The sequence below is a fragment of the Equus caballus genome, chromosome 8 (genome assembly GCF_041296265.1).
Source record: "Equus caballus isolate H_3958 breed thoroughbred chromosome 8, TB-T2T, whole genome shotgun sequence".
Classification (NCBI taxonomy): Eukaryota; Metazoa; Chordata; class Mammalia; order Perissodactyla; family Equidae; genus Equus; species Equus caballus.
Window position 1 is genome coordinate 16,248,127 of NC_091691.1, and position 24,354 is coordinate 16,272,480.

Genomic DNA, 24,354 nt, shown 5'->3' on the forward strand with positions numbered 1-24,354 from the left:
ACCCCCGCCACAGGGTGGCTTGATGAACGGCGCTAGGTCCGTTCCCGGGAACCAAACCTGCGAACCCAGGACGCCCAAGGGTAGCACGTGTACTTAACCACTACGCAACCGGGCCGCCCAAGCATTATTTTTTATAACGTCAAAATAAAAAAAAAAAAAAAGGAAGTTTGATAAAACAAGTAGAAATATCCAACAGGCACTTGACTGGAAAGGGGCAGGGCTATGAAGAATTAAAAAATCTTCTCTACAATTCTATCAGGTTGGCAGTAGGAGCATCCTATTTTTAGGGCAGGTGGGAACTTACTCTAAAACGGAAAAAAAACGGGCTGATGATACACCAAATACCGCTTAACTTCTGGCGGCCCCGGTCCTCCTACCCACACGACTCTGAGATGTGTATCTGTAGGCGGTGTGAAATTGAAGCCGAGGGAGCTGCTGCCTTCCGTCTCCGGGGTGCCTCTGACACGCCGGGTCATGCATCTCCCGGGCTCAGCGTCGAGGTGCACGGGACTCTGAATCTGGAACCACCCTCCCCACGTTACCAAGCAGGCAACTCAGGCTCCCAGAGGTCAAGGGCTAGGATGCGATTCGACCCAGCGCCGACCTCAGAGGCCGCACTCCTAACACGCAGCGCTCCGGCAAGCGACTCCTGGCCCGTAACCCTCGGCGTCCATCTCGAGGCCCGGGACGCGGTCGGCGCCGCAGCCCGCACTCCGGAGGCGGCGTCCACGCGGAAGGGGCGGAGCGTCCGAGTCCTGTCTCTAGACACCGGGAGATCGGCGCAAGCCCCGCCCCCACGGTCACTGCGCGCCCGTCCTTTCCTCTCCGCAGCGCCGGAGGGTCTTGAAGATGAAGCAGCGAGTTCGTCCCGGGCCACATCCGGGCGTCTCCGGCCCTCTTGGCTTCTTTCACTTAGAGCTCGACAGCAGCTCGGCTCTCCGAGCCCTCGGGGCCGCGCGAGCAGCGGCGGCGACGTTGGCCGAGGAGACGCGAAGCCGGCAGGCCGCGCCCGCGGGACTGTGCCGGGGCGCATGCGCGATGCATGAGCGCGGAGAGGGCGCGGCTGGATGCGGCTGCGGCTGCGCAGAGGCGGTGCCAGGCGCTGCGCCTGCGCAGTGGCGGGGCGGGGCGGGAAGGAGGGAGGCGGCGGCAGCGGCGGCGGCTGCTGAAGAGGAGGAGGAGGGGGAGCCGAGGGAGGTGTTTCTGTCAGTTCCGGCTGTTTGTTCGGGAAGTGGATCCGCCGCTGCCGGAGCAGCCCGGAGGGAGCTGCGGATCGCGAGGCCAGCACCGACCCCGCCCGCCCGCGCGCGCCTCCCCCGCCCGCCATGGCCCGGGACTACGACCACCTCTTCAAGCTGCTCATCATCGGCGACAGTGGTGAGGGCCGCGGTGGCCAGAGGCGGCGTGGGCCCTGCCGGGCGCGGCCCGCGGGGGCCTCGGGGCGGGCAGGCGGGTGGGGAGGTGCCGGCCCGCGCGGGGCGGGCGGGCGGGGCTGCCCGGCAGCCGCCGGCCCCAGGGGCGCGCCGAGGGGCCGGGGCCGCGCCGAGGTGAGGTTGGGGCACCGGGCTGCGGAGCTGGGGGGCCGGGCGCGCGGGGGTCGGGGCCAGGCCGCCGGGTCCGCTCACCGCGCCCGCCCCGGGCTCACGTGTGACCTTGGTCAAGTCGCGCGATTTCTGGAGTTGGAGAGCCCCGGGTTCGGGTCCGGGACTCCCAGCTTCCTCACTCCGTGACCTTGGGTGAGTTGTTTCGCCTTTCTGAGCCTCAGTTCCGTCGTCTGAGAAGTGGGGACTTGCCTCGCTGTGGTGTGAGTATTGGGCGAGATAAGGCTGAAAAAGTGCTTAGCACCCGACCTGGGGTAAAGTAAGCTCTCATTGGGCGTTAGCTAGTGATGGGGTCATCCGTACCCTTTGTAAGCCTCAGTTTCTTCCTCTGTAAAGTGGGGCTATTCCCAGAACCTGCCTAGTGGGATTACTGCGAGGTTTCAACGAGGTAAGGCCGGTAAAGCATCTCGCACAGGGCCTGGCACATTCCTGCTGAATTGCTCTCTCTCTGTGGTTCGTTTCCTCATCTGTGAAATGGGGTAATGGTAGAATCGGCCTCACTGGGCTGGCTGAGTGTTCAGTGACATAACGCACACATAGTGTTCGGAACCGTGCCTGGCACACAGTGAGTGCTCAGGACGTGTTTGCTGTTGCACACTGTGTACTAGACGGTACTGGAGGTGGGTCACTCACTACTAGGAAAGGGCTTTGACGGGATATATACTTGTGGAGGCCTCCTAGTTCGGTGCCCAGCTCTGTCTCCAGTGCCTAGTGCAGTGCCTGGCACCCAGCAGGTGCCTAGTACATGTTGAATGAATGAATGAAATACTACGTGTCCTTAGAACAGGTAGGCTGGTTTCTGGGAAAGGGTGCAGGGTTTTAGAGGTGTTTGGAGTGTGGCAGGTAAGCAGGTTTATGGGGTGACCAAGAGGTCAGGGAGGCAGGCCCTAGGAGGTTTATGGGAGCATAGCTGAGGTGCTGGGGTTATATGATGGGGAAGGAGGCTGGGGAGCACGCCAAGTTTATAGACCAGACCTGAGTTGAGTGTGGGCAAGGGGTCATGTGACTAGAGGCAGAAGCCAGGTTGGTGGGGGAGCCTGTGGGTTGTTAAGGAAGGAGGGGACCAAATGAAAGCCGTAGTGAGACCCTGACGTAGGAGTGCTAGGTTTCACCCTCATCGCTGGGCCAGGGAGGTGGGTGGGTTTTGGTCTCACTGTGGAGCTGGATTGGGATGTGGTTGGTGGTTTGGATCAGGTGAAGGATGGCTGAGGTTTCCGTGGTTACTGGTGGAAGAGAGAGGTAAGGGGAAAAGTTAGGGGCTAACTAGGGAGATGAAGAGTAGCTGTGCTTGGGAAGGAGTCAGAAAGGTGGAGGACAGATTCATTGTGGTTTGAATGAAAGAAAACCAGACGAACTGTGTAGGCTTGCTCTTGGAGATGGCCTCTGGCATGCCCCAGGGCTCTGAGGCCTATGCCTTTACACGATTTGATTTCAGCCCTGGCCTTGGTTCTGAGGGGCTTGGCACCAGTATGATTTCTCTCCTTTTGAAGTTAAAGTCAGCCCACCTAAAGGTCAGGGGTCCTTATTCCTCTACAAGACATCTGGGGCCTGTGTGTCCGTCTCCAAAAATGAAAAGCATAAACTGTACATGAAGACGCAGCTTATTGGCTTTTCTCCCCTGTGGAACCCAGGGGATGGTTTTGGCCCCCATCTCACAGTACATTTGCGTGGTGTATTGATTTTTCACTCTGAAGTCAGGTGTGGGAGAAGACTCGCTGGGTCGAGATGGATGTAGTCTGGCTCCTAGTTCAGTCTGAGCATGTAGGACTGCGTTGTGCAGAGGAGACAGACGCTCTGCAGTTTAATTTCTCCTGATGATGAGCTGTTACTCAAAGCCGAGAGCTTCTGAGACTGGGAGATGTTAGCCATGGAAGTTGAAACTAAGCCTTGGTGACTGAGCAAGGACACCAACATCGTGCACTCCCCTGAACTGGGCTCCTTCTGTGGCTGCTTCCTTAAGGTTTATCAAATGATTTCACAGACACTTTCTCGTCTGGTTCTCATCCATAGCCTGTGTAGTTTGTCAAATAAGGAAACTAAGGCTCAGAGGAGCTGACTGACTTGCCCACAGTTGCACAGCTTGTCAGAGGCAAAGCCAGGAGTTAATGCACATTGATGCTATGTGTGAGCAGCTGGTGTCAGGCCTGGCAAACAGTAGGCCCTCAATGTTAGTTTCTTTCTTTGTAAATCTAGAGTTCTTCTTCCCACCCTGCCGCTTGTACACACTTCTGGAATACGTTCTCTCAGCTTTTACAGCTCTTCTTTATGCCTGAGGGTCTACATTTTCTCTTCCCTTGTGACATTGGCTTCGCTTTGTAACAGCGTTGCATCTGATCCATGGGGCTGGCCATCCTCCTTCTTAGAACCTGGAGGCTGGAGTGGCTGTCGGAGATCTGGTGAAAGCCTTCACTTCACAGATGAGTGAACTGCGGCTCCGGGGAGGGGGGAGTGACTTGTCTGAGTTATACAGTGAATTAGTTGCTGAGCCAGGATTAAAATTGAGGACACTCTACTCGAAGGTCTAACGGTCTTCACCAGTCTAGAACTGAAGCAAAGCGGCGTGAGGGAACTACAGCCCAGGGAAGAGCAGGGCCGAGGGTGGGGACTTCTGTGCAGGCTTTGAGGAGCAGAGGATCTGTGTGGGCCAAGAGGCAGGCAGGGGAGAGAGGGTGTTTGATGCAGGCAGAGCAGTGATGCAGAGTGGCATGTATGGTTTTTGCAGAATCAATCTTTGTCTCCTGGCCACCAAGAGGCATCGAGGGCCCAGGCCCGTGCTCCTCGCAGGGAAAGGACACTGGGCTGGGCTGGTTGGGTTTCCTGCCAGATGCGGCTCATGGGAAGCTGTTGATTGGCTGTGGTGAAGGTGGATTGGTACCTATCACTCCCTTCCCTCCGCCGGTGCTGTGGGGTGAATGGTGGCAGCGTGCTTCCCCAGGGATGTTTAGGAGCTGGCGTTTCTCAGGGTGGGTTTCTGTTCCTGTTAAAGGGACGAGCAGTGCTGGAGGTTGGTGTCAGGCCCAAAGCAGCAGTGAGTGTGGTGACTGTAGTGGCCTTTGTAGCCTGGCGGTTTTCAGCAGCTCTGCCGTGGAGCCTGGGGGTGAAGGAAGGGGCCCCGGGGAGGCCAGGGAACGCTGTGCCTCATTGCCTCCTGTGGAGAGAGCACTTCCCCCTTGTCTGTTTTGGGTATACGGGAGTCAGATAAAGTGTAATTTAAACAAAGGATTCTTGGCCCCCAAAGTCTGAACCACTGCTTTGGCTCCTGTTAATGCTGCAGTTATAGGGTTAGATAACACAGCTGCCAGTGCAATTGGCATTCATTTAGTCATAAATTCATTCAACAGTGCACCTACTAAGTGCTGGGCCCGGCTTCCAGCACTGTGGATGTCCAGGGTGAGTGAGGCGAGATCTCCTTCCTGGAGGGACTCACAGCCTGGCGGCCCAGACACGAGCTTTTAGCTGAGTAAGCAGACCCAGAAGGCCCCGGGAGGAAGCAAAGGGGCCGGCAGGGCCGGTGGGGTGTTGGCGTCAGGCAGAGCCGTGAGGGACCCAGCCCAGGACTTGGGCTCTCCTCAGGCTCAGCAGGAAGCCTCGCAGAAGCAACGATGAGGAAGTGGCTCTGAGCGAGAGCACTGCAGGCCCAGGGCTGAGCTGCAGGTCCTGCGGGTACAGCTCCGGTGTGCTCAGAGCCGCTCCCCCAGCCTGTCGCTGGGAAGGTAAGACCCAGATTTTCACCATGAAACAAGTTTTTCTGGGCATCCCTGGACAACTCACTCACTTGGAGAAGTCCCTGGAAGAGATCCTCCAAGAAGATTGCCCAGAGAGGATGTCTGGGCTTAGTTGGGTTTAGAGAAACACAGCTGGGGATGGGGGCAGAGGCAGTGCTTTCTCTGAGGATCTGATGAACGCTGCGGGCTCCTCCCCACAAATATGCACAGATACTCAAAATTCACACTTAGCTTGGGGCGTTTCTGAGCATCTAGGTTAAGATCTCCTCATAACCAGCTTTCATAGCGCTGCGGCTGCACATCTAGCAGGAGTGAGATGCAGCAGCCCCTTTGGGGTCTTTTTATTCCATGTCCTGAGACAGATGCATGATGACTCCCCAAGCAGGATGTATTGGAAAGAGCTAAGAGTTCGGGCGGGCGTAGACAGACCTGGATTCAGATCTCAGCTCCACGCTTCCTGCAGAGGCACCCTAGGCCAGCTGCCTCGCTTCCTGGAGCCTCAGTTGCCTCTTTAGAGATGCGGTTGGAATTACAGGAGGGTTGCAGTGCCCACCACACACAGTGCTCTGTGCATGCTAACGCTTTCCTTCTGTGGCCAGTTGACCCAGCTGGCTTTTGGCCTTAGGGGTGGCTGGGGTAAGGGGATGGGACAGGAGGACACAGGATAGGTGCACCTTGGCGGGCTAAAGCTGCTCTGTGTTGAAGTAAAGGGAAGCCAAGCTTATGAGGTTCCGCCTGTTCTTGGAACAAGTATGCCAGGTGATGCTGTAGCAAGTGAAATGGTCTGAGCTTATGTGAGCTGTTGGGCTGATAGGTGTAAGGTAGACACGCCCTTTCTACCCCTCCAGTGGGTGGAGACATCAGCCAGGGGAAGACGGCTGACAGTTGGTTTGGGTTGTCTGGGCCTCAGTTTCCTCACCTGCAAAATAGCCTGATGACCTCAAGGGTTCTTTCCAGCTCTACAATTCCTCATCTCACATTGCACACGAACTGAAGCTCCACACATGAAGGGCAGTTTTCGAGGGACCATGTTTTAGACACGGTTTAGGGCAGTGCCATTTGGTTGACCTTCCCCTTGCTTTATTTCTGTCGTCTGGTATCTTCCTGTGGGTTGCTGGGGCTAGCCCTCAGTCCGGGGTCTGGGCACGAACCCTTTCTCATCTCTCCCTGGGGATTTGGGGGCAGCTTGTCTTACACTAGGACGGAGGAAAAGGTCAGAGATTGAGTGGGAGAGCTGTTCTTGGTGTGGAACGGGCTGGGGAGATAAAAAACAGCATTGAGGAGGGAGATGGGTCTTGCTGGGCTTCTTAGGAGTTAGGACCTGGGAATCACATCCCCGAAGGATTGGGGTTGGAGGGGGACCAGTGCCTCCTCTCATTGCCTGCTTCCTCTCTTGCAGGTGTGGGCAAGAGCAGTTTGCTGTTACGTTTTGCAGACAACACTTTCTCAGGTGAGTGGGCCCCTGGGGTGCTGCTGGGATGTTTTGGTTATAAGATCCCTTTCTCTGGTGCCAGAACACACTTACCTCTGCCTAATGTCACAACTGTCCTCATTCTGATTGCCAGAGAGGGAAGGAGCAGCAAGAGAGGCGTAGGTTAGAAGTCTCCGTGGTCGGTCTTTATCGTGTTCAAAAAAATCCTTTTGCGGCCCATCCTTTTTCCACCCAGGGTCTTTTTGTGCCCTAACATTTAAAAAAGAAAAACAAAATTAAAGAAATGTTACAAGTTAGTATATGCTTATATAAAATTTCAAACAGGAGGACTCAGTAAAGTGAAAAATGAAAGCTTCGCTTCACCTCCTCCCCACCCCCCTGCCCTGGTAGCCTCTGTTCCGAGTGGTGTGTATCTTTCTGAGCGTGTGTAGCCGTGTGTATCTCTCTGACGTTTTTCTCAACTCCGCATGCGGTTTGGCAGCGACCTGCCTTCCCCTCAGCACATCAAGCGTCATCCTTCCACGTCTCTGTGCAGCCCTCTGGGTCTTTTGAATGGCTGTGGAGTTTCCTGGGCCGTGCGTGGATGCCCCTCAGTCAGTAACAGTGCTCTTGGTATGTGTGCGCTTTCTGGCTGCATCTGTTTTAGGTGATGCTGCATTACTTGGGATACATTGTATGTTTATTCTTGTAAAGAAGCGGAGTAACTAGGTCAGGGCGTATGTGCGTTTAAAATTTTCATGGGTACTGCCAACTCGCCTTCCAAGAAGTTAACTGACACTCCCACTGAAGGGGTCGAAAGTGCCCCTTGTCAACTCTGATCAGTGCTGGGTCTCAGTAGTCTTCATTTTTACTAAGCCGATAGGCAAAAAGTGCTGTCTTGTTTAAAGGTGTATTTCCCTGATCCCTGGTGAAGCTGGACGTATTTTCATTTGTTGAATCCATCAGGTTCATTGCAGAGGCTTCGGCTTGGATTGGCCTCTCTGATCAAGGTCTGAGATGTGACTGTCTTGTGGGGAATTCCCTATGATGTGGTTGAGGAGTGAGCTACAAATTGGAAGTGATTACATGGCCAACGCCTCTGTCTTGGTGGAGCGGTGGGTTTCTCCCCACAGTAGCTCTGCAGCACCGCTGGTGGTGTGATGTTGGAAAGAGTTGTCTTCCCTGTGTGACCGTGAGCGTGACTAAGTCTCAGCTTGTCTGTAAAGTAGGACTAATCATCGTCCCTCCCACATGGGCTATTGCATGGATTACCTGAGATAGCGCAAGTCACTGTGTCTGGGACTAAGTAATCTCTCAATAAATACAATCTCCCAATAAATGTTTCTGTCTGTTTAAGAATGGCAACTAATGGGCAGCTTCTCATTATGCTGGGCTTGAAGCATTCCTCTTCCTCCTTAGGTCCCTCTTACTCCCCGTCCTATGAGCTTTCGACTCCTGGAGGGTTCTCTTTTGCACTCTCTCTCCTCCTTTCCGTTTCTGCTACCAGGGTCTTAGTTCAGACCATTGTTGTTCTAGCCTGAAGCATTTCAGCAGCTCCTGCCCATCCCACACCGGACTGCAGAGTTCGCCTGCTAATGCACGTCTCTGGCAGGGTCTGTTCTCTGTTGTAATGCTGCAGCCACCCTCTCTTTTGTGAGCAGAGTTTATAGCAAGGTTTCTCCACTTCAGCACCGTTGACACTTTGGGCCCATAATTCTTCATTCTGGGGGCTGCTCTCTGTGTTGAAGGATGTTGAGCTAGATGCTGGTAACATTGCCACTGCCCACCCCCGCCCACTTGTGATCATCAAAAATGTCTCTAGACATTGCCAAGTGTCCTCTGGGGGCACAGTCATTCCTGACTGAAAACCACTGGTCTTCACGATCTCTTTTCAGCTCAACGTTCTGACTTCCTCTCTCGTGCTGTTAGTTCATTCTTGTCTTTTCGTGCGCTCGCTCTCTCGCACGCTCCCTCATTCAGCCAGCAGCTGTTTATTGAGTGCCTGTAGCACTAGGTGCGGGGCCACCTTCCTTGGCATTATCCAGAGCTCGCGGAGCACCAGATGCTGTCTTCTTTTTGGAATGTATTCTCTCTCTGCTTGTGCCTCAGCTCTTTTGCTCTGGGTGGATGTCTTTCCCTACCTCATTTCATCCTTTGAAATTGTACCTATTCTGTCAAGCTAGGCTCAAATGTGACTTCTTCCCCAAAGCCTTCCTTGATCTCCACCCCACCTTGAACTTTGACCTTTCATATATCCTTTCCGTACCTCATACAGTCACTGTGTGTGACTTATCTGTGGCACTGTGTATACTGTAAGCTCCTAATGGAGCGAGAATGTGTGTTCTTAGCATTTGGGGCTTTGTAAGCCTAGACAGGACTGTTACATTGGCCAAAAATCCTCTTCAGCTCCATCTTTCACACAGTTGCCCCAAGAGAGCTGTTTACAATGCAGCTCATGCTCTGGGTAAAACCCTTCAATGCCTGCCTGTCACACGCAAGAGAAAGTCCACACTCTCTAAAGTGGCACAAAGGCCCTGAGATCTGGCTTCGCCGCCCCCCCCCCCCCCCAGCCTCTAACTGTGTGCTTGACCTCACATGACCCCCACCCATTGCTGGGTTTGCTGCTGTCTTCTCTGCCTGGAGCAGCGTTTTGCAGGTCTGACTTGTGTATTAGGAAGTTAATTTTGTGGGTCGTTTAAAATGTTTGGAATAGAATAGAAAACAAAAACCCCAAGTGCATCATAGGCCTCCCACCATTCTCAGACCACAGCTAACATGTCCCTGCCCCTCCCAGTAAAGGAACCTGTCCCCGCCCCTCAGTCACATCACCTGTTTTATCTCCTTTGTGGCGCTCATCACTCTTGAAATTGTCTTCTTATACCACTTTGTTTCATTGTATCCTGCCTGTTGCCCTCACCTCAACTGTGGGCTCCATCGGGGCAGGGACCTTGTCTTTCTTGTTCAGGGCTGTGTCCCTGAGACCTTGAAAGTGCTGGGCACAGAGGGAGTGGGGAGGGATCGTGGAGCCCGGGGTGGCCTGTGCAGTTTAGGACACGCACGGTCTGACGGGACACCCAGGGGCCTTGCTAACGTGCGTGTGTGTGCAGGCAGCTACATCACCACAATCGGTGTGGATTTCAAGATTCGGACGGTGGAGATCAATGGGGAGAAGGTGAAGCTGCAGATCTGGGACACGGCGGGGCAGGAGCGCTTCCGCACCATCACCTCCACGTGAGTCAGGCCTGCTCCCATTCTGACCCCTCGCCACTGACATTTGGATACTGTTGAGAGACTAGTCCCGGGTCGTGGGAGAAATGTCACTGGGATGGGTCCTGAGGCTGTCAGGAGGTGAGCTCCTTGCTGGCCGCAGTGGGTGCTGTCGATCTGAGCCCTTCCTCTTCCTGAAGATGCATGAGGAGGAGGGGACAAGGTGTGGCTGCTGCCTGTGGGTGAGCAGTGGCTGAGCCCCCTGGCTCTGGGGGCTGTCGGGACAGTACGCGTCTGTCAGCTTACCCCCTGGCCTTCAGGTCCTTTGTCTGTAAAATGGGATAGCAGTGATACTGGCTTCACCAGGTGGTCAGACACTTAGCCAATAACAGCTACTCGTTAGGTATCAGTTGTGACCCCTAGGGTCGGCCATGCAGGCTCCCATCACCCACTGTGACTTCTTGGAGGTGGCTTCTCTCTGCTGGAAGGAACACTGATACATCAGAGGCCCTTGAGAGGCCCCTCCTCTGCCTCCCCAAAGCTGTTTCCTGGGAACCTGGCTCACTTAGAGGGTTGGCCTCCTTTGCTGCTGCAGCACCTCTGTGCTTAGCTGCAAACAGGAGGAAATCCCAGCTGGAGCTCCAGACCGCAGGAGTCCTGTGGAGGGGCTCTTGGTTCTTGGACTGTTAATGGAACAGGTTCCAGGACAGAGCAGGGCTTGGAAGGCAGACAGTTTGGAATTTACATTTCTGTTCTACTGTGTGACCTTGGGCAAGTTGCCTAAAATCTCTGTGCTTCAGTTTCCCAGAGGATTTACCTTTAGGATTTGCTTTAATGCTGTGTCCTGTGTCCCAGGTACTCTGTGCTTGGGCCTCTCATGGATGATCTCATTGAGCTCTCGATGCTCTCTGCAGTCGATACTATTATTATCCCCGTTTCACGGATGAGGGAACCTCAAGCGGGGTCCTGCTCCCAGTGAAGGGCAGAGCCTGAGCCCCACCTCGGGATGTATGCAGAGTAGCAGCTGGTGTCTGGCTGCCTGTAGTAGTTGCGTCTTCGGTGGCCTCTCCTTTCCCTCCCCAGCAGTTCCTCTGTGAGTGGGGGCTCCTGGGAAGGTATGTGAGGAAGTTCTCTGGCCAGAGAGCCCTTTCCTCCCTCAGCACGGAAACGGGGCCGACCCAGGCTGGCTGCCCATCCCCAGGCCCCTCAGGATCTTCTGAGGGATGGGAAGTGCGAGGGCTGAAGAGACCCCCTTGGGGTGGCTGGGAATGTGGGGGGACTGCAGCGGGTGCTGGCTGAGTGTGGTGGGGGGATAGGCCCGGTGGGTGGGCGGCCCTGGTCAGGGAGGTTTCAGGGGCTGGAGCCTGAGCAGTGCTGAGCAGGAGGGGCTTCTGTCATTGGGTAGCCCTGTAGTGCGCATGTGTGCCGTGGTCAGTGACCTCCCAAGACCCCAGGGGTCCCCATCGTGGGGGCTCCCTGGCTCCGCTCTCTGTGACACTTGCTGATGAGCCGCCTGAGCTCCCCTGTATCTCAGCAACTGCCAGCGAGGCCCTGAGGAGGGCGGCTGGGTCAGAGGCTCCTTGGGGTAGGACAGATATCACGAGCTCTGGGTGGCCCGAGTGTCCAGGCCTGAATGAGACCAAGACCTCTTGTGAGGGTCTGGAGGTCTGGGCACTGACCCCACACGTCCTTACTCTTGGTTGGGACTGTTGCTAAGGACTTTACCTGCTTCATTTCAGTTAATCCTCACTGGACAAGAAAACCGAGGCCCAGAGGGTGAAGTGACTTAGCTTGGTCAGTTAGTCAGGAGTTGAATTGAGGTCTTTCTGATGCCAAAGCTCTTGCCTTTGCCTAGTCCACAGCCCTGCTCGCTGCTGGCTTCCTACCCCTGAGGGAGCGGGGCTGGGGCAGAGGGCAGGCGCTCCAGTGCCTCCTGTCGGTTGAAACCAGTCAGGGAATCCAGGGCTGGCTGAGAACATTGGGCCTACGGCCACGGGAAATGCTTCAGGGAGGGCAGTGGGGCCTGGGCTGCCTGGGCCCTTTTGGCAGAGCAGCCCCAGCCCTCCCTGGGCCGCCGTGAGGTCAGCTCCTCTCGGGGCGGGAAGGGGTGAACTGCCTCCTGCATCCTGTTGGGGACACTGGAGCTGCTCAGCTGCCCGAGGGCACTCTGTGCGCTGGTGGCCTCTGGGCACCGGGGCAGCCCCATCCTGCCTGGCTGTCTGGGGAGGCTGAGGTAGCCCCATCTTGGGGTCCCTGACTCTGCCCCTCATGAGGCAAGAGTCACTGCAGGTCATGCCCAGGGGCTGCGGAGAGACTGGACGCCCTGTGATGGTAGCTGGCAAAGAAGGAAGGAGTCTTGACGAGTTTAGGAGTTTGTTTTCTTTTTAGGGATTGGGGCAGTCAGGGTGCAATAGTGTGGCCTTTTCTGATTCGGGGCATTAAAAGAGAAACTAAAACTGCATGCTGTTAGCCTGATGAGAAAGAGCCCTGTGTCACTCCCTCATAGTTTGTCTCTCAGTAGCTGGAGTTTGCTGACCACTGAGGTGTGGCTGGTGGGTGGGTTGGGGAGGAGTGAGTAGTGAGGTGTTGGATGGTGAGGTGAGAGGAGGAGATGATGAGGAAGGAAAGCCCCTTCGATACCTGGCCCTGGATCCAGGAGTTGGACCTGGCCTGGTGACTTCCAGCTGTGTGACTTCAGGCAGGTCACTCCACACACCCTCACGTCCTCACTGGTAAAATGGCGACCCTCATGTCTGTCAGACGAGGGTGTGGCAAAGATTAATAAGGTGGTGGATAGAAAACGCTAGGCCTGGCATAGAACTAGGTTGTCGTGAGTGGAAGTGATCACTGGTGGCAGTGGTCACAGGAAGCCCAGAAGCACTGGTGCTCTCCTTGCTGGAGCTCTGAGCCCCTGACCTCATCCCCAGACCATTCTCTGTCTTGGATAACGTCGCCCTGCCTGGGCCCCAGAGAAAGCGGAGGTTCCCAGGGAGCAGCGGGGGCTTTGGGCTGGGGCCGTGGCTGTAGGCATTTCTTCGCATCTTCAATAGTCTTCAGCAAAGGAGAATTTGGAAATGCATTCCACTGCTTGCATTGCCTTGCTGTCAGGGGACAACTCTCTGTCCCCCTGGTTCCCAGCATGCATTCCTGCACCCGCTCAGGTGGGTGTCCAGCAGGGTGAACCAAGTGATGACCTGGCACTCCCAGCAGCAGCTGCTGGAGGGCAGGGGGCAGGCGCAGGGCCGAGAGCTGGCTCTGAGGGCCCAGTGCCCAGATGAGCACTTAGACAACGGGATAGTTAGGGCTCCCCAAGGCAGGAGGTGGCGCTGTGTCCCTGAGAAGCAAAGCTGTGGGCAGATTGAAGCCCCTGGGACATCTCAGCAGGTGTCTGGGGGGTGGAGAGATGGGTCGAGGGGACAGGTTGGGCTTGACCCCAGAGTACAGCAGGGCTTCTCTTGCTGGAAGCCTTGGTAGCCAGATCAGGGAAGCTGCCTTCACCGCTGCTCTGCTGTCCCCTGGTTTGCTTCCACCTGTGTCAGGGGCCTCAGATTGTCATGGAAGGAATATTAATAACGATATAAAGAGCCACCATTCCTTGACCGTTTGCTGCTTGCCGGCCCTTGTGAAAACATGTGTTATCTCCTTTATTCCTCACAGCCACCCCAAGAGTTCAGTACAGGCATCCCCATTTTATTTTATTTACTTATTTATTTATTTTTATTTTTTTAAAGATTTTATTTTTTCCTTTTTCTCCCCAAAGCCCCCTGGTGCATAGTTGTATATTCTTTGTTGTGGGTCCTTCTAGTTGTGGCATGTGGGACGCTGCCTCAGCGTGGTTTGATGAGCAGTGCCATGTCCGTGCCCAGGATTCGAACCAACGAAACACTGGGCCGCCTGCAGCGGAGCGCGCAAACTTAACCACTCGGCCACGGGGCCAGCCCCGGCATCCCCATTTAATAGTTGAGGAAACTGAGATGTGATGTGGCGCATGCAGTAACCTTCCCAGGGTCCCACAGCCTTTCAGAGATGGAGGCTTTTGTCCTGTGGTTGGGCCTAGGATGTGAAGAGTTGGCCAGAGAGCCAGTGGGCAGGCAGGTGAAAACATAGCTGCACCCCCCAGCCTGGCCGGCTCCATCCTTGCTAAGCCCGTGGGGCTCAGAACTGCCGCTCGGAGGACCTGTGGCTCACGGGCCAAGTGCCCAGGCGCTGATAAGCCAAGGCAGGTGGAGGTGCTTGGAGTTGGGCCAGGTGGCAGCCAGCGGGTCAGGTGGAGGCAGCCTGTCCACTCAGGAGCGTGGCCTCTTGCAGGCAGTGGTTCTTACCCTTGTGCTCAGAAGCCCCTGGTGAGGAGAATCTGCAGCTCTGGGTGATTACACAGTGTCGGGGCAGGGAAGGCTCTCCGGGAGTGTGAGGCCCTGACCTTGTCTTCCTCCCGGAGCTGATGTCCCCATCTGTCCTCCTGAAGCGTGTGAATAATGGGGACGCAGTGTCTGGAGAGGAATGTTTGCGTCCTCCTGCTTTCCGGACCTTCTAGCTAACCTCAGGCAGGGGGTCTGCACATTTGGACGGTGGCACGGTGGGTATCTGGACATCCTCTTCCCATCCGTGCCTGGCTGCCCACGCAGTTCCCGTGCTCTCCCTCCCTCCGGCATGGATTGGACGAGCCCAGAGTGGCAGGAAGGGAGGTGCCCACCTGCCCCCAGGGGAGTGAATGCAGACCTTGGCAGGGCTTCCCAAATGGTGTGTCTTCTTGGAATGGCATTTTACTAAGACAGACTTGAGGAGAGAAAATTTTTTAATGTTAAAACAAAGATAGTGATAATATGATATCAAATGTAAAAACTGCCTGATCTTTAGAAATAAAATAAGAACTTAAAAGACGTTTGGACCTGGTTGGCCACCTCAGGGCCAAGCGCTCCCTATTCACTGGTCCCCTGGGGACAAGCGTGAGAAGCAGCGCTGGTGTGCACCCTTTCCTGCTGGCCGGGTGGGATGTGTCCAGCCGAGGCCAGGTGGAGAGCAGACTCGGGGTGTCCGCGGGCACATCCGCCCCCTCGCCATTTCCCTGGTGCTGCCCGGCTGTGGGCAGGCGGGCCCTAGTGAAGGGGCTCCTCTTGTCTAGGCTGAAGCTCTGATACACTCTGGCCCTACAGGTATTATCGGGGGACCCACGGGGTCATCGTGGTTTATGACGTCACTAGTGCCGAGTCCTTTGTCAACGTCAAGCGGTGGCTTCACGAAATCAACCAAAACTGTGATGATGTGTGTCGAATATTAGGTGAGGCTGGACCCAGTGGGGTGGGGACAGTGGGATGGAGGTGGTGGGGGGTGCTCCCGCAGGGCCGGGCTGACTTTGCTTTGCCTTGAAGTGGGGAATAAGAATGATGACCCTGAGCGGAAGGTGGTGGAGACAGAAGATGCCTACAAATTCGCCGGGCAGATGGGGATCCAGTTGTTTGAGACCAGCGCTAAGGAGAACGTCAACGTGGAAGAGGTGAGGCCGGGGCTGGAGCAGGGATGGGGGAGGAGTGCGGCTCTGTCCCCCACCATGGCCCTCCTCTCCCCACTCCTAGCCTGCCCAGGGCCTCCAGGTGGCTGACAGAAAATGTCACAGGAGCTGCATTTATTGAGTGCCCACTGAGTGTCAGGGATTGAGGTAGGCCCTTTAAAGGTGTCAGCTCATATCTCAGCAGTCCTCTGAGGTAAATTATTCCCACGTTTCAGATGGCAGACTGAGGTTCCAACTTAAGGAATCTCACTCAGCTCCTAAGAGGCTGAGTCAGACTTAGACCTGTCCCACACCACAGCCACGCACAGTTTCCGCTCAGTCCTCTGCCTCATTGTCCCTCCTCTGGGCCCACCGCAGTTACCTCTTCCAGGTCTCTGGCTATCCCTAGGGCCTTGGCCTCCCTGCAGAGACCAGGTTGCTTTCTTGTGGCCTCCAGAGCTCAGGTGGGCACCCGCTGTGTGCCCCTCAGAGGCTCCGGGGGCTGTGCATCCCCCGAAGACTAGCTGAGCCTCCGGCCTGGGGTGGCTTCCCTTCACTCTGCTGGGCCTGCTGGAAAGCAGTTGTGAATCTGTGGGAGAAAAGCTGGACCTTTTGCCAAGCCCAGGCTGGCCGTGCTCGCGGCTTTGGGAGAGTCCTGCCCCACAGTGTGTGGCGGCCAGAGGCCCAGGGAGGCTGAGATGTCCATTGCATGCTGGACCCCGACTGCACAGCAGTGGGGACCCCAGGTGCCTCAGTCAGGCTAGGATCACAATACGGGCCTTTCTGCTAGGGCGCCTGTGGCGGGCCCGTGTGCCCTTGGGCAGGGACTTAACCTCTCGAGGCTCCATCTGTTCCTTCTGTAGATTGGGGTCGGCTCGGAGTCCCTGCCTCCCAGGGTGGTGAGGAATAAGTGAAACGAATTATGTCAGCAGGTTATGTCCCTTTCCCAGCAGAGTGGAGGAGAGGACTGTGGGTTGGTGGGTTGAGTTCCACTGGGTCCTGCATTGCAAGGACGTCTTAGGGTGGTCCCAGGAAGGTTCTAGGATGTGTAGTAAGGTGCATTGGAGTAGGCAGGCTCCTACATGGGGTAGTGTCCCTCTAGCTTGTAACTAAAACAGAGGCACCTTTATCCATCTTGTCGGAAGATTCCAACTGAAGGAAAGGGGTTCTTTCTCTCTTTAAAAGACAGACTAGAAAATCCCTGAGAGATTGCCTTCCCCAAGACATGGCTCAGGGGTCTTTGATTTTGTTTCTTTTTGACCTTTATAATTTACCGTGTCCTTCAAGAACGGGTTTGGGGGCATACATACAAAAAACTTCATGAGTAGAAATAGAAAGCTGGGCGTGGGGAGGTGGGGAGGCGGCCATGCTGGCCAGCAGAGGTAGCACAGCCGCCATGGCGCCTCCTCGCTGGGTCTGAGGCCCGCCCTGCCTCCTTCACCCTCACAGATGTTCAACTGCATCACAGAGCTGGTCCTCCGAGCAAAGAAAGACAACTTAGCGAAACAGCAGCAGCAGCAACAGAACGATGTGGTGAAGCTCACGAAGAACAGTAAACGAAAGAAACGCTGCTGCTAATGTCCCACCCACCCACTGCAGAGACTGCACTGCGGCCACTCCCCTGGCCTGAGGCCCGTGGGCTCCTCGGGGGACAGTCTCAGTTTCGTGCCGTTATTTAAAGAATTCTCTCCACGTTTTTGTATCGGGAGGCGCCACGGGCACTTCCTCCCCTCCCCCTCAAGTGCCAAGAAGGTGTTGGACAACCTGCCCTTCCCTTCTGGTGCCCCTGCCCCCTGGCCAAGGCGCCTGGGCCCGGCGAGGACGCTGCCAGCCGAGCGGACTGATTAACCAGAGTTTGTACATAATGTATATTGCTTTAACCACCGTGTCACCCACGTCCTGCTCTGGCTTTTGCCTCCTTAATGCCAGCCTGCTGCGACAGACCCTCCCTCCCCTCCCCATCCCATCTTACTGCCAGCAGCTTCCTGAGGAGACAGGATCGCGTTCTAGCCACGTCTTTTGCCAACCTGGGCTGGTGGAGCGGGCTCCATGTTACTCGTTCTACGGGCTGTCGGCCTCTGTCCGTGGCACGCAGGGCCTCCCCCGTCTCCAGGGCCTGTGCCGCCTCTGTTCCCAGCCCAGGTCCCTTCCTTCCCCATCCCCATCCTGGCAGCTGGGGAAACCTGGCCCTGGGGTAGGCCTGGAGGTTCCCTTAGACTAAGGCCCTGCCCCCCGGCTGGCCCAGTCCTTTGGTTCCACAGGAGTCATCCCTGCCCTTTGGCCAACAGGTTTCTTGTCCTGCCTTCTAGATGCCTCTGAGTGACACACCCAGGGGAGCCGTGGTTTCTAACCTATGCCAACTGTTTCAGTTCCACCACAAAGGTAGGGGTTGTTTGTGCAGCGATGGGGCTTGCAGGAGGGCTGAGGAGCATTATTTTAACAGATAAAGAAAATGAAGCCAAATCAAATGAATTAAGTTCCTCACACTTTTTTCTTCTCTTCCTGAGGTTTGGTTGGCACAGCAGCAAAAGTTGTGGCCACCTCACTTTGGGTCCGGTGTTTTTAGAAAAAGTGAATAGCTTCCTCTCATTGTGGTGCCGGGCTCTTGGCAGAGCAGCTCTGCCTGCCTGGCCAGTTCTTGGTGGGAAAGGACCCTTGTCTGTGTCGGCCCAGCGCCTCCCACTGAGTCCCTGGGTCTCTGATGCAGCACCAGGCACCTTGGAATGTGGGGAGCGGGTGCCCGGGGCTGCTGGACGGCAGGCAGCCTTGGACCACTGACAGAACTGTTTTAGCAGCATGAGGGTTTCTTCGCGGGTGGGAAGGAATGGCAACCGGGGCTGGGAGCCAGCCAGCTTTGACCCACCCCGGTCCCCTGGTGGAAAAACCAGAGTCATCTGCACTTGATTACTGTCCCCCGCCCACCCCGCCCGGGACACCTCATTCACCTTTCCCCTAAAAGGATCACATAACCTGGAAATAATTTATTTCAACACCATGATGTGTGTTATTAGATTTCCTTTCCTAGGCGATTTCCAGGCGAAGCCCTGATTGGACAATCACGTCACAGATCACACTGCAGATTTTCCATGTTAACACTTGATGGGTTTTTAATCAATAAGAACTAGGGGTTTCTTCTGACCTGTCTCTTCACTTCCCCCAAACTGCCAAAGGCCCGTGGTTCCATGTGACAGGTGGTGGAGCTCTGAGGACTGGGAAGTCGGTGCTGTAGAGGGCAGCTGCGGGGCCAACCGGCAGGCGGCCCCCACTGGTTGGGGCACTGGGAGCAAAAACGTGGTCTCCGTCCTCAGGACTGTCGTGGCTGCCCGAGGTCCTATGGGGGGTGTGCAGAGCTCGGGGCTCCTGAGGTGGGCGGCATACTCGACTCTGAGCATTCAGGTGACGCCAGTGTGGCAGTGCTTGCAAATTCAAGCAATAAGAGGACGGGGTCCTGGAATTTTCCAGCCGAGGCTAGAAGCCACCATGGCTTCTGGCAACTGGACGGCCAGCCCGAGCTGGTGGGGTGATTTTGGTGACTGTGTGCCTGTCCCGAGTGTTACACGCATGAATGGGGGGTGGGGGGCTCACAGGGCTGGACCGATATCCTGGTGGACCTGATGTGAAATTCCTGTCGAACAACAAAACTTTTAAATGGTTTGCTAGGATTATTTCTGTATTGAAAGTTTCTAATTATGCTTTTTAAAAAAAATACTAAAAATAAAGGTTCAAGCTGTCCAACAGTCTTCCGGGGTCTGTTTCCTCTCCTCCAGCTGTGCTCTGGGTGGGCCTGGCTCCTTCCCGCCCATTGTGTCCAGGTCATTTGTTCTGGTCTGAGTCCTGCACAGGTGCCTGCTGGGGCCTAGGGACACTGTCAAAGCCAAGTTTGTTTCCTCCATGAAAGGCTGGTCTGGGCCAAGCTTCCCCTCTGGTTGGACGCGTTGGCGGGGAGCACAGTGGTATGGTGCCGGGGGAAGCTCCGTGTTTATCTCCGCATGCCCGGAAGGGCGCACTGGAAGCTCTGCCCTCAGCACTCTCTTGCTGGCTCCAGGTTTCTGCCAGGTTATAGAGCCCGCTCGTGGCTGGGGGAGCAGTGCCGGCCGGCTCTGCCTGCAGCCGGGCAACCGCAGCACTGGCAGGGAGCCCAGGGCCAGGCTGGGCGTGGCGGCAGTACCCTCTGCCCCTGCTCCCAAACGGCTGTCACAGACAGGATGCCTCCACCGTCTGAGGGAGGTGCCCCTGGAGGGCTGAATCCATTGATTGGGCACCAGCGTCTGAGGTGACCTCCCAGCTCGTGGGGACTCCCCACTGCTGCCTTCTCCTGGCCAGCCAGAGGCCACCCTGAAACGGAAGCCGTATTCTGACCAAACCAACCCTCCAGGTACCCAATGACTGAGGCAGGAAGCTCTGTAGAAATTCATTTTATTCTTAGACTATTTTCAAAAGAAGCAGTGGTGTGCTGTTTTTCTAAAAATATGCCTTTATAGATTTATATATAATATGTATATTATAAAATCCATACACATATTTACATGATTGCTACATACAAAATTACAGCACTGTGGTATGTACATATCTATAGGTACATTCTTTCCACTCATCCCTGCTGTGCTTTTCCCAGTGAGGGAGGGAGACGATCCTTTGTAAAGCGGCTTGTGGGCTGGCTCAGCCCAGGGCCCTCTGAGTTAGGCCTCAGCAGAGAAGGTGGAGTGGCTGCTGAGGAAGGAGCAGAAGCAGCAGGTTGCAGGATTCATCCTTCTGCAGGCCTGGTGGGCAGTATCTGGAGACATCCACCCCGTGTGCCAGTGCTGCCCTTGAGGTGGAGGGGGCTGACCGCAGACCCCTCCGGGGCCACTCTGTGGCCTGGACTTGCTTGGCTGAGCCAAGAACTTGTATCTATGAGGGGAGCAAGGGGGCTGTGGGAGGAGGGTGAGACCCTTCCTGGCCCTGGCCCCATGAAGGGGAAAGGGCTGGGTGGCTGAAGCCTGCAGAGGGCCTGTGAGGAGGCCTGCCCCTCAGGGGAGGCCTGCACTGGAGGGAGAGCCATGGCAGCCGGAGGGCAGGGCCCTTCGTCCTCCTGGGCTCGGGATGGCCTCAGCCAAACTCTGGGAGAGCCCACTGTGGCTGAGCATGAGTGAACAAGCCCAGCCGTCACGCCCTGCAGGCTGGGTCTCCTGCCCGAAGAGGTGCTCCCGGCAGAGGTGCATGCACGTGGGTGAGGGGCCGCCTCCTCCCTATACTCCCTGGGCCAGCGACTGGGGGAGGGATGGAGGCTCAGGCCTGGTGGCCTGCAGGACTAGGCCCCCAAGGCTCAGGCCAGCTGGGGGCAGTGATGACCTCTTGAGGCATGCAGAGAGGGGCCTCCATTTCTTCTGTTCCCCATATTCCAAAACAGGAGGGCAGTGGTGCCTGGGGTTGGGCATGGGAGCCACTGAGGGGGGGTGGGGTGGGCTGTGATCCATTGGGTCTGAGCTGCGGACCCCAACCAAGGGGCTGCTCGCAGCCTGAGCCCTGCTCAACAGTGGATCCTGGGGATGCCCAGGCTGGGCTTGGCCGGGCGGTGGGGACAGGGCTCCTGCGTGTCCCTGTGTTGAGGGCAGCCTTCAGAGGCCAAGTGGGCCCTCCTAGACCACTTGGCCCCAGTGTGGGTGGGCAGTGCAGCCGCTGAGCCCAGCCCGGGGGGGCCCTCGCGTGCAAACATGGTGCACGGGGCCCTCGCCCACACGCCCTTTTCAGTCACCTCCAGTCCACCCATCCTCACTGGCCTGACTCTTCCCAACTTAAATTTTCCTGAAGAATGAGAAGAGCCGTTTGCCTTCAGTGGTGCTGGGCTCGTCTCCGCGCCCCGCGCCGTGGGCCCTGGCGAGGGCAGCAGCAGGCCGGCTCCGTTCCTTCAGGTGCGTGTCCATCAGCTGCCGGTCAATGACCCTGTGCATGTCATCCTGCAGAGGGCAGAGCGGATGGGGCTGAGCAGGGCTCTGACCCGGCGCTGGCGGTGGCGGGGAGGTGGCACGTGTGGGAAGGACGTGAGATGAGGATGAGGGATGAGATGAGTGAGCGGCTGCAGCCAGGGCTGCCCTGGTCAAGAAAGCAGCAAGTGTAGACGCGATGCCAGGACACTCAGAAGCCACGTGACACCTCCATTCTCCTCAGGGCTTGAGCTGGCTTCTCCTTGCTAGTGTTATCCCCTCAGCTGACCCCACAGATGGCCTGTCCTTAGAGGCCCAGGGAACGGCTGCAACCGATACTTCCCTGTCTCTCCACCCGGGCCGCTGGCCCTACACCAGTGCTCAGCCTCCCTGCCTCTGGCCCTCTCTGCCCCACCTCCTGTGTCCCTTGGGGCTGGGTGGGTGCCTCTCACTTGGTACCCACCCTCCCAGGCCCTAGGGCCACCTCAGCTTGCAAGCTCTCCAGCCCAATGGCCTGCCCGCAGAGGGATTCTCCTGACCCTTTTTCCCTTCAAATTATTACCAGCCTAGCTGCTGATGCACACACGTCACGGGCAGCCCCACATGGCAAGGACGCAGGCTCCCTGGGTGCTGCCCCTGCCCACCACCGACCATGCACTCCAGTGCCCCCTGGCGAGGCTCCATCTGTGGCGGAGGCCACGGCATGAGCATCGTCAGGGCTTGTCTTGCTCCAGCTTAGGCCGATCTCCTTGACTTCCTCACTGGGATAGCACCTTTCTCCCTCCAATCTGTCGAAGTTGCCTAGAAAGTGGACCCCTCACCGTGACTCCACCTTACAGAACAGCAGCTTTTACTCCACAGAGGGGCTTCTGGACAGAGCAGCTCCACTCTCTCTCCATTCTAGTCACTAGATTCTGATGTTGTGGAAGATTCCGTCTGACACATTCTGCCACTTACACAGTACGGAGCCATTGGTTTAGAAATATAAGCAGCCCTGTCTAGTTCCCAGCAGGAAGCATAAGAGGAATCTGCCTGATTCCTTCACCCTTCAACCTGGTGGGCTCTGGGCCGTCCTGGAGAAAAGACACTGAGCCTTGAGCCAAACCCTGGAGTGAGCGTGTCAACTGCTCCCATCTGAGCACAGGATGGCGGAGAGAAGACCTCTAGCCACTCACCTGATGAGGGCAGGAAGTGGGGCTGGCCAGGCCCCTCTCTCTGACTGTCTTGTCCAACACCTCCTACACTCTCACCCAAGCTCCCACTAGTGGGGTGTCACTCGAATGTCTCTGCAGGTTTCAGTGTGAAACAAAGGGACATTCCTGACCACATACCCAGTGATGGCGGGTGTGGACCTCTTGCTCCTTCCCCTGCTACGTCCTGCTCTCCTGCATTCTTCTCTTCCCATCCCCCCCCCCCCCCCCTTTTTAAGGAAGATTAGCCCTGAGCTAACATCTGCTGCCAATCCTCCCCTTTTTGCTGAGGAAGACTCGCCCTGAGCTAACATCCATGCCCATCTTCCTCTACTTTATATGTGGGACACCCGCCACAGCATGGCATGCCAAGCGGTGCCATGTCCGCACCTGGCATCTAAACCAGCGAACCCCGGGCTGCCGAGAAGTGGAACGTGCGCACTTAAGGGCTGTGCCACCGGGCCGGCCCCCATCCCTGTCTTTCTTCATACTTGACTTCCTCCTGCACCTCTCCTCCTCCTCCTCACAGAAATAGGAGACATGGTCCCTACTTCCACGGTCCCAGTGTTGAACCCTCAGCACACTGTCTTGCACTTAGGACGTGCTCAATAAAACCTATGTTGTTAAATGCAACATTAGGAATGTTAAAGGGTCCTTCAGAAAGAAACCATTCAAAGCTGCCATTGTTTTTTCTGGTACATTGCAAACTGCATTTTTCATACTTTAAAATTTGTCAAGGTAATCCCAATAAAATAAATCACTTTAGAACTTCATACACACACATGCATGAGCTGCTCATAATTCCATGTCTGCTATTACTTCTATGGGCAAAACAACCCATTCACGAGGAGATGGAACCAAGAAACCAGGCAGGGGTCAGCCTGTCAGTACTGGGCCACGTGCTGCCACGCTCACTGGACATGATGGCGATGGGAGGGGGAGGCCAGGGCTCGACGGCACGGCACACTGCACAGAGATGATGCTGGGGTCCAGCACACAGAACACGGTGGGCCACGAGGGAGGTGGCAGGGGCAGGACTGCGATGGCAGCAGGGGAGAGGGTGGGCAGGATGAGTGCTCGGTCTCACCTCAAAGGCAGGAGGGGTGTACAACTAAAGCTGTTGATACGGGAACTGAGAAAGGCCACTAGATCAGAAACCAAAGGAGCCAGATAGTAAAAAGCCCTGAGGAAGCAAACTGCAGCCGGGAGAGAAGAGAGAAGAACAGGGGCGGTGAGCCAGGGAATGGCCAGCTGGCCAAGGGCAGGAGGCCGAGGAGCCAGGGACCCGCTCTCTGGGGAGGGTTCCAGTGCTCCTGCGGCCAGCCCAGCAGGGCCCTTGGAGGAGCGGTCCCTGCCGACCTGCTCGCCATGGCGGGGCTCGCCTGAGAGAGCTGCAGGAGGCTTTTCATCTGTCTGGTTGGGATTTCTTGGGGAGAAACGTGAATGGTTACACTCATATCCTGAAACTGTACTACCCTAACCTCATTCACAAAAAGCAAGGACAGCCCTGGCCCAGCGGGAAGCCATCTGGGGCCTGGGATGGGGCAGGCTGACCGGGCTCAGCAAACAGCGGTCCCAGAGATGGCCGCCCTGACTCATTTTCCCCAGGCCTGCGCCAGGACAGTGCTCTTTGGAAAAAGCAAGCTGGCCTTTGAGAAGGGGAAGGGCAGCAGCTGCCAGCAACGCAAGGGTTGCCCTACTCCATCCAGCCGTGGATTTTCATTCAGTCATACAGGGGTTCCGGGGCCCTCCTTGTTAACAGCTGTTTCTTTCCAGCTAATTTAAACAGAGCCGAGACAACTAGCAGGTGGCCTCTGTTCCAAGCCTGG

The 24,354-nt window shown here is 56.3% G+C and overlaps 2 protein-coding genes and 1 non-coding gene across 7 annotated transcripts in view; 2 read left to right on the top strand and 1 right to left on the bottom strand.

Moving 5' to 3' along the window:
- The first annotated feature begins 802 nt into the window (after positions 1-802).
- RAB35 (RAB35, member RAS oncogene family) lies at positions 803-19,164 on the top strand. Of its 2 annotated transcripts, XM_070220084.1 has the most exons (6): positions 803-1,377; positions 6,726-6,776; positions 9,845-9,968; positions 15,098-15,222; positions 15,314-15,438; positions 16,882-19,164. In XM_070220084.1, the coding sequence occupies exons 1-6, from the start codon at positions 1,326-1,328 to the stop codon at positions 17,008-17,010; spliced, it is 606 nt and encodes a 201-aa protein (XP_070076185.1). In that variant the 5' UTR covers positions 803-1,325; the 3' UTR covers positions 17,011-19,164. The 2 variants fall into 2 exon arrangements, with proteins under 2 accessions (XP_070076185.1, XP_023502812.1); XM_023647044.2 differs by lacking the exon at positions 15,314-15,438 and having other exon boundaries at positions 1,113-1,377.
- Positions 18,044-18,188, top strand: MIR9012 (microRNA mir-9012). The gene has a single exon (NR_128024.1). It is a non-coding gene; the product is annotated as a microRNA mir-9012 (primary transcript).
- A 668-nt stretch (positions 19,165-19,832) lies between the features above and the next one.
- The window catches only part of BICDL1 (BICD family like cargo adaptor 1), a 93,639-nt gene continuing 89,117 nt past the window's right edge, over positions 19,833-24,354 (bottom strand). For 2 of the 4 annotated variants that reach the window (XR_011420804.1, XR_011420803.1), the window contains 2 exons: positions 23,613-23,721; positions 19,833-21,368 (listed from right to left, as the gene is read on the bottom strand). Coding sequence is in view for 2 of the 4 variants with exons in the window: in XM_014727566.3 (XP_014583052.3) it covers positions 21,207-21,368 (162 nt within the window). In the remaining 2 variants the exon portion in view is untranslated. The remainder of the gene's footprint in view (positions 21,369-23,612; positions 23,722-24,354) is intronic. The other 2 variants (XM_014727566.3, XM_023647042.2) reach the window with 1 other exon arrangement.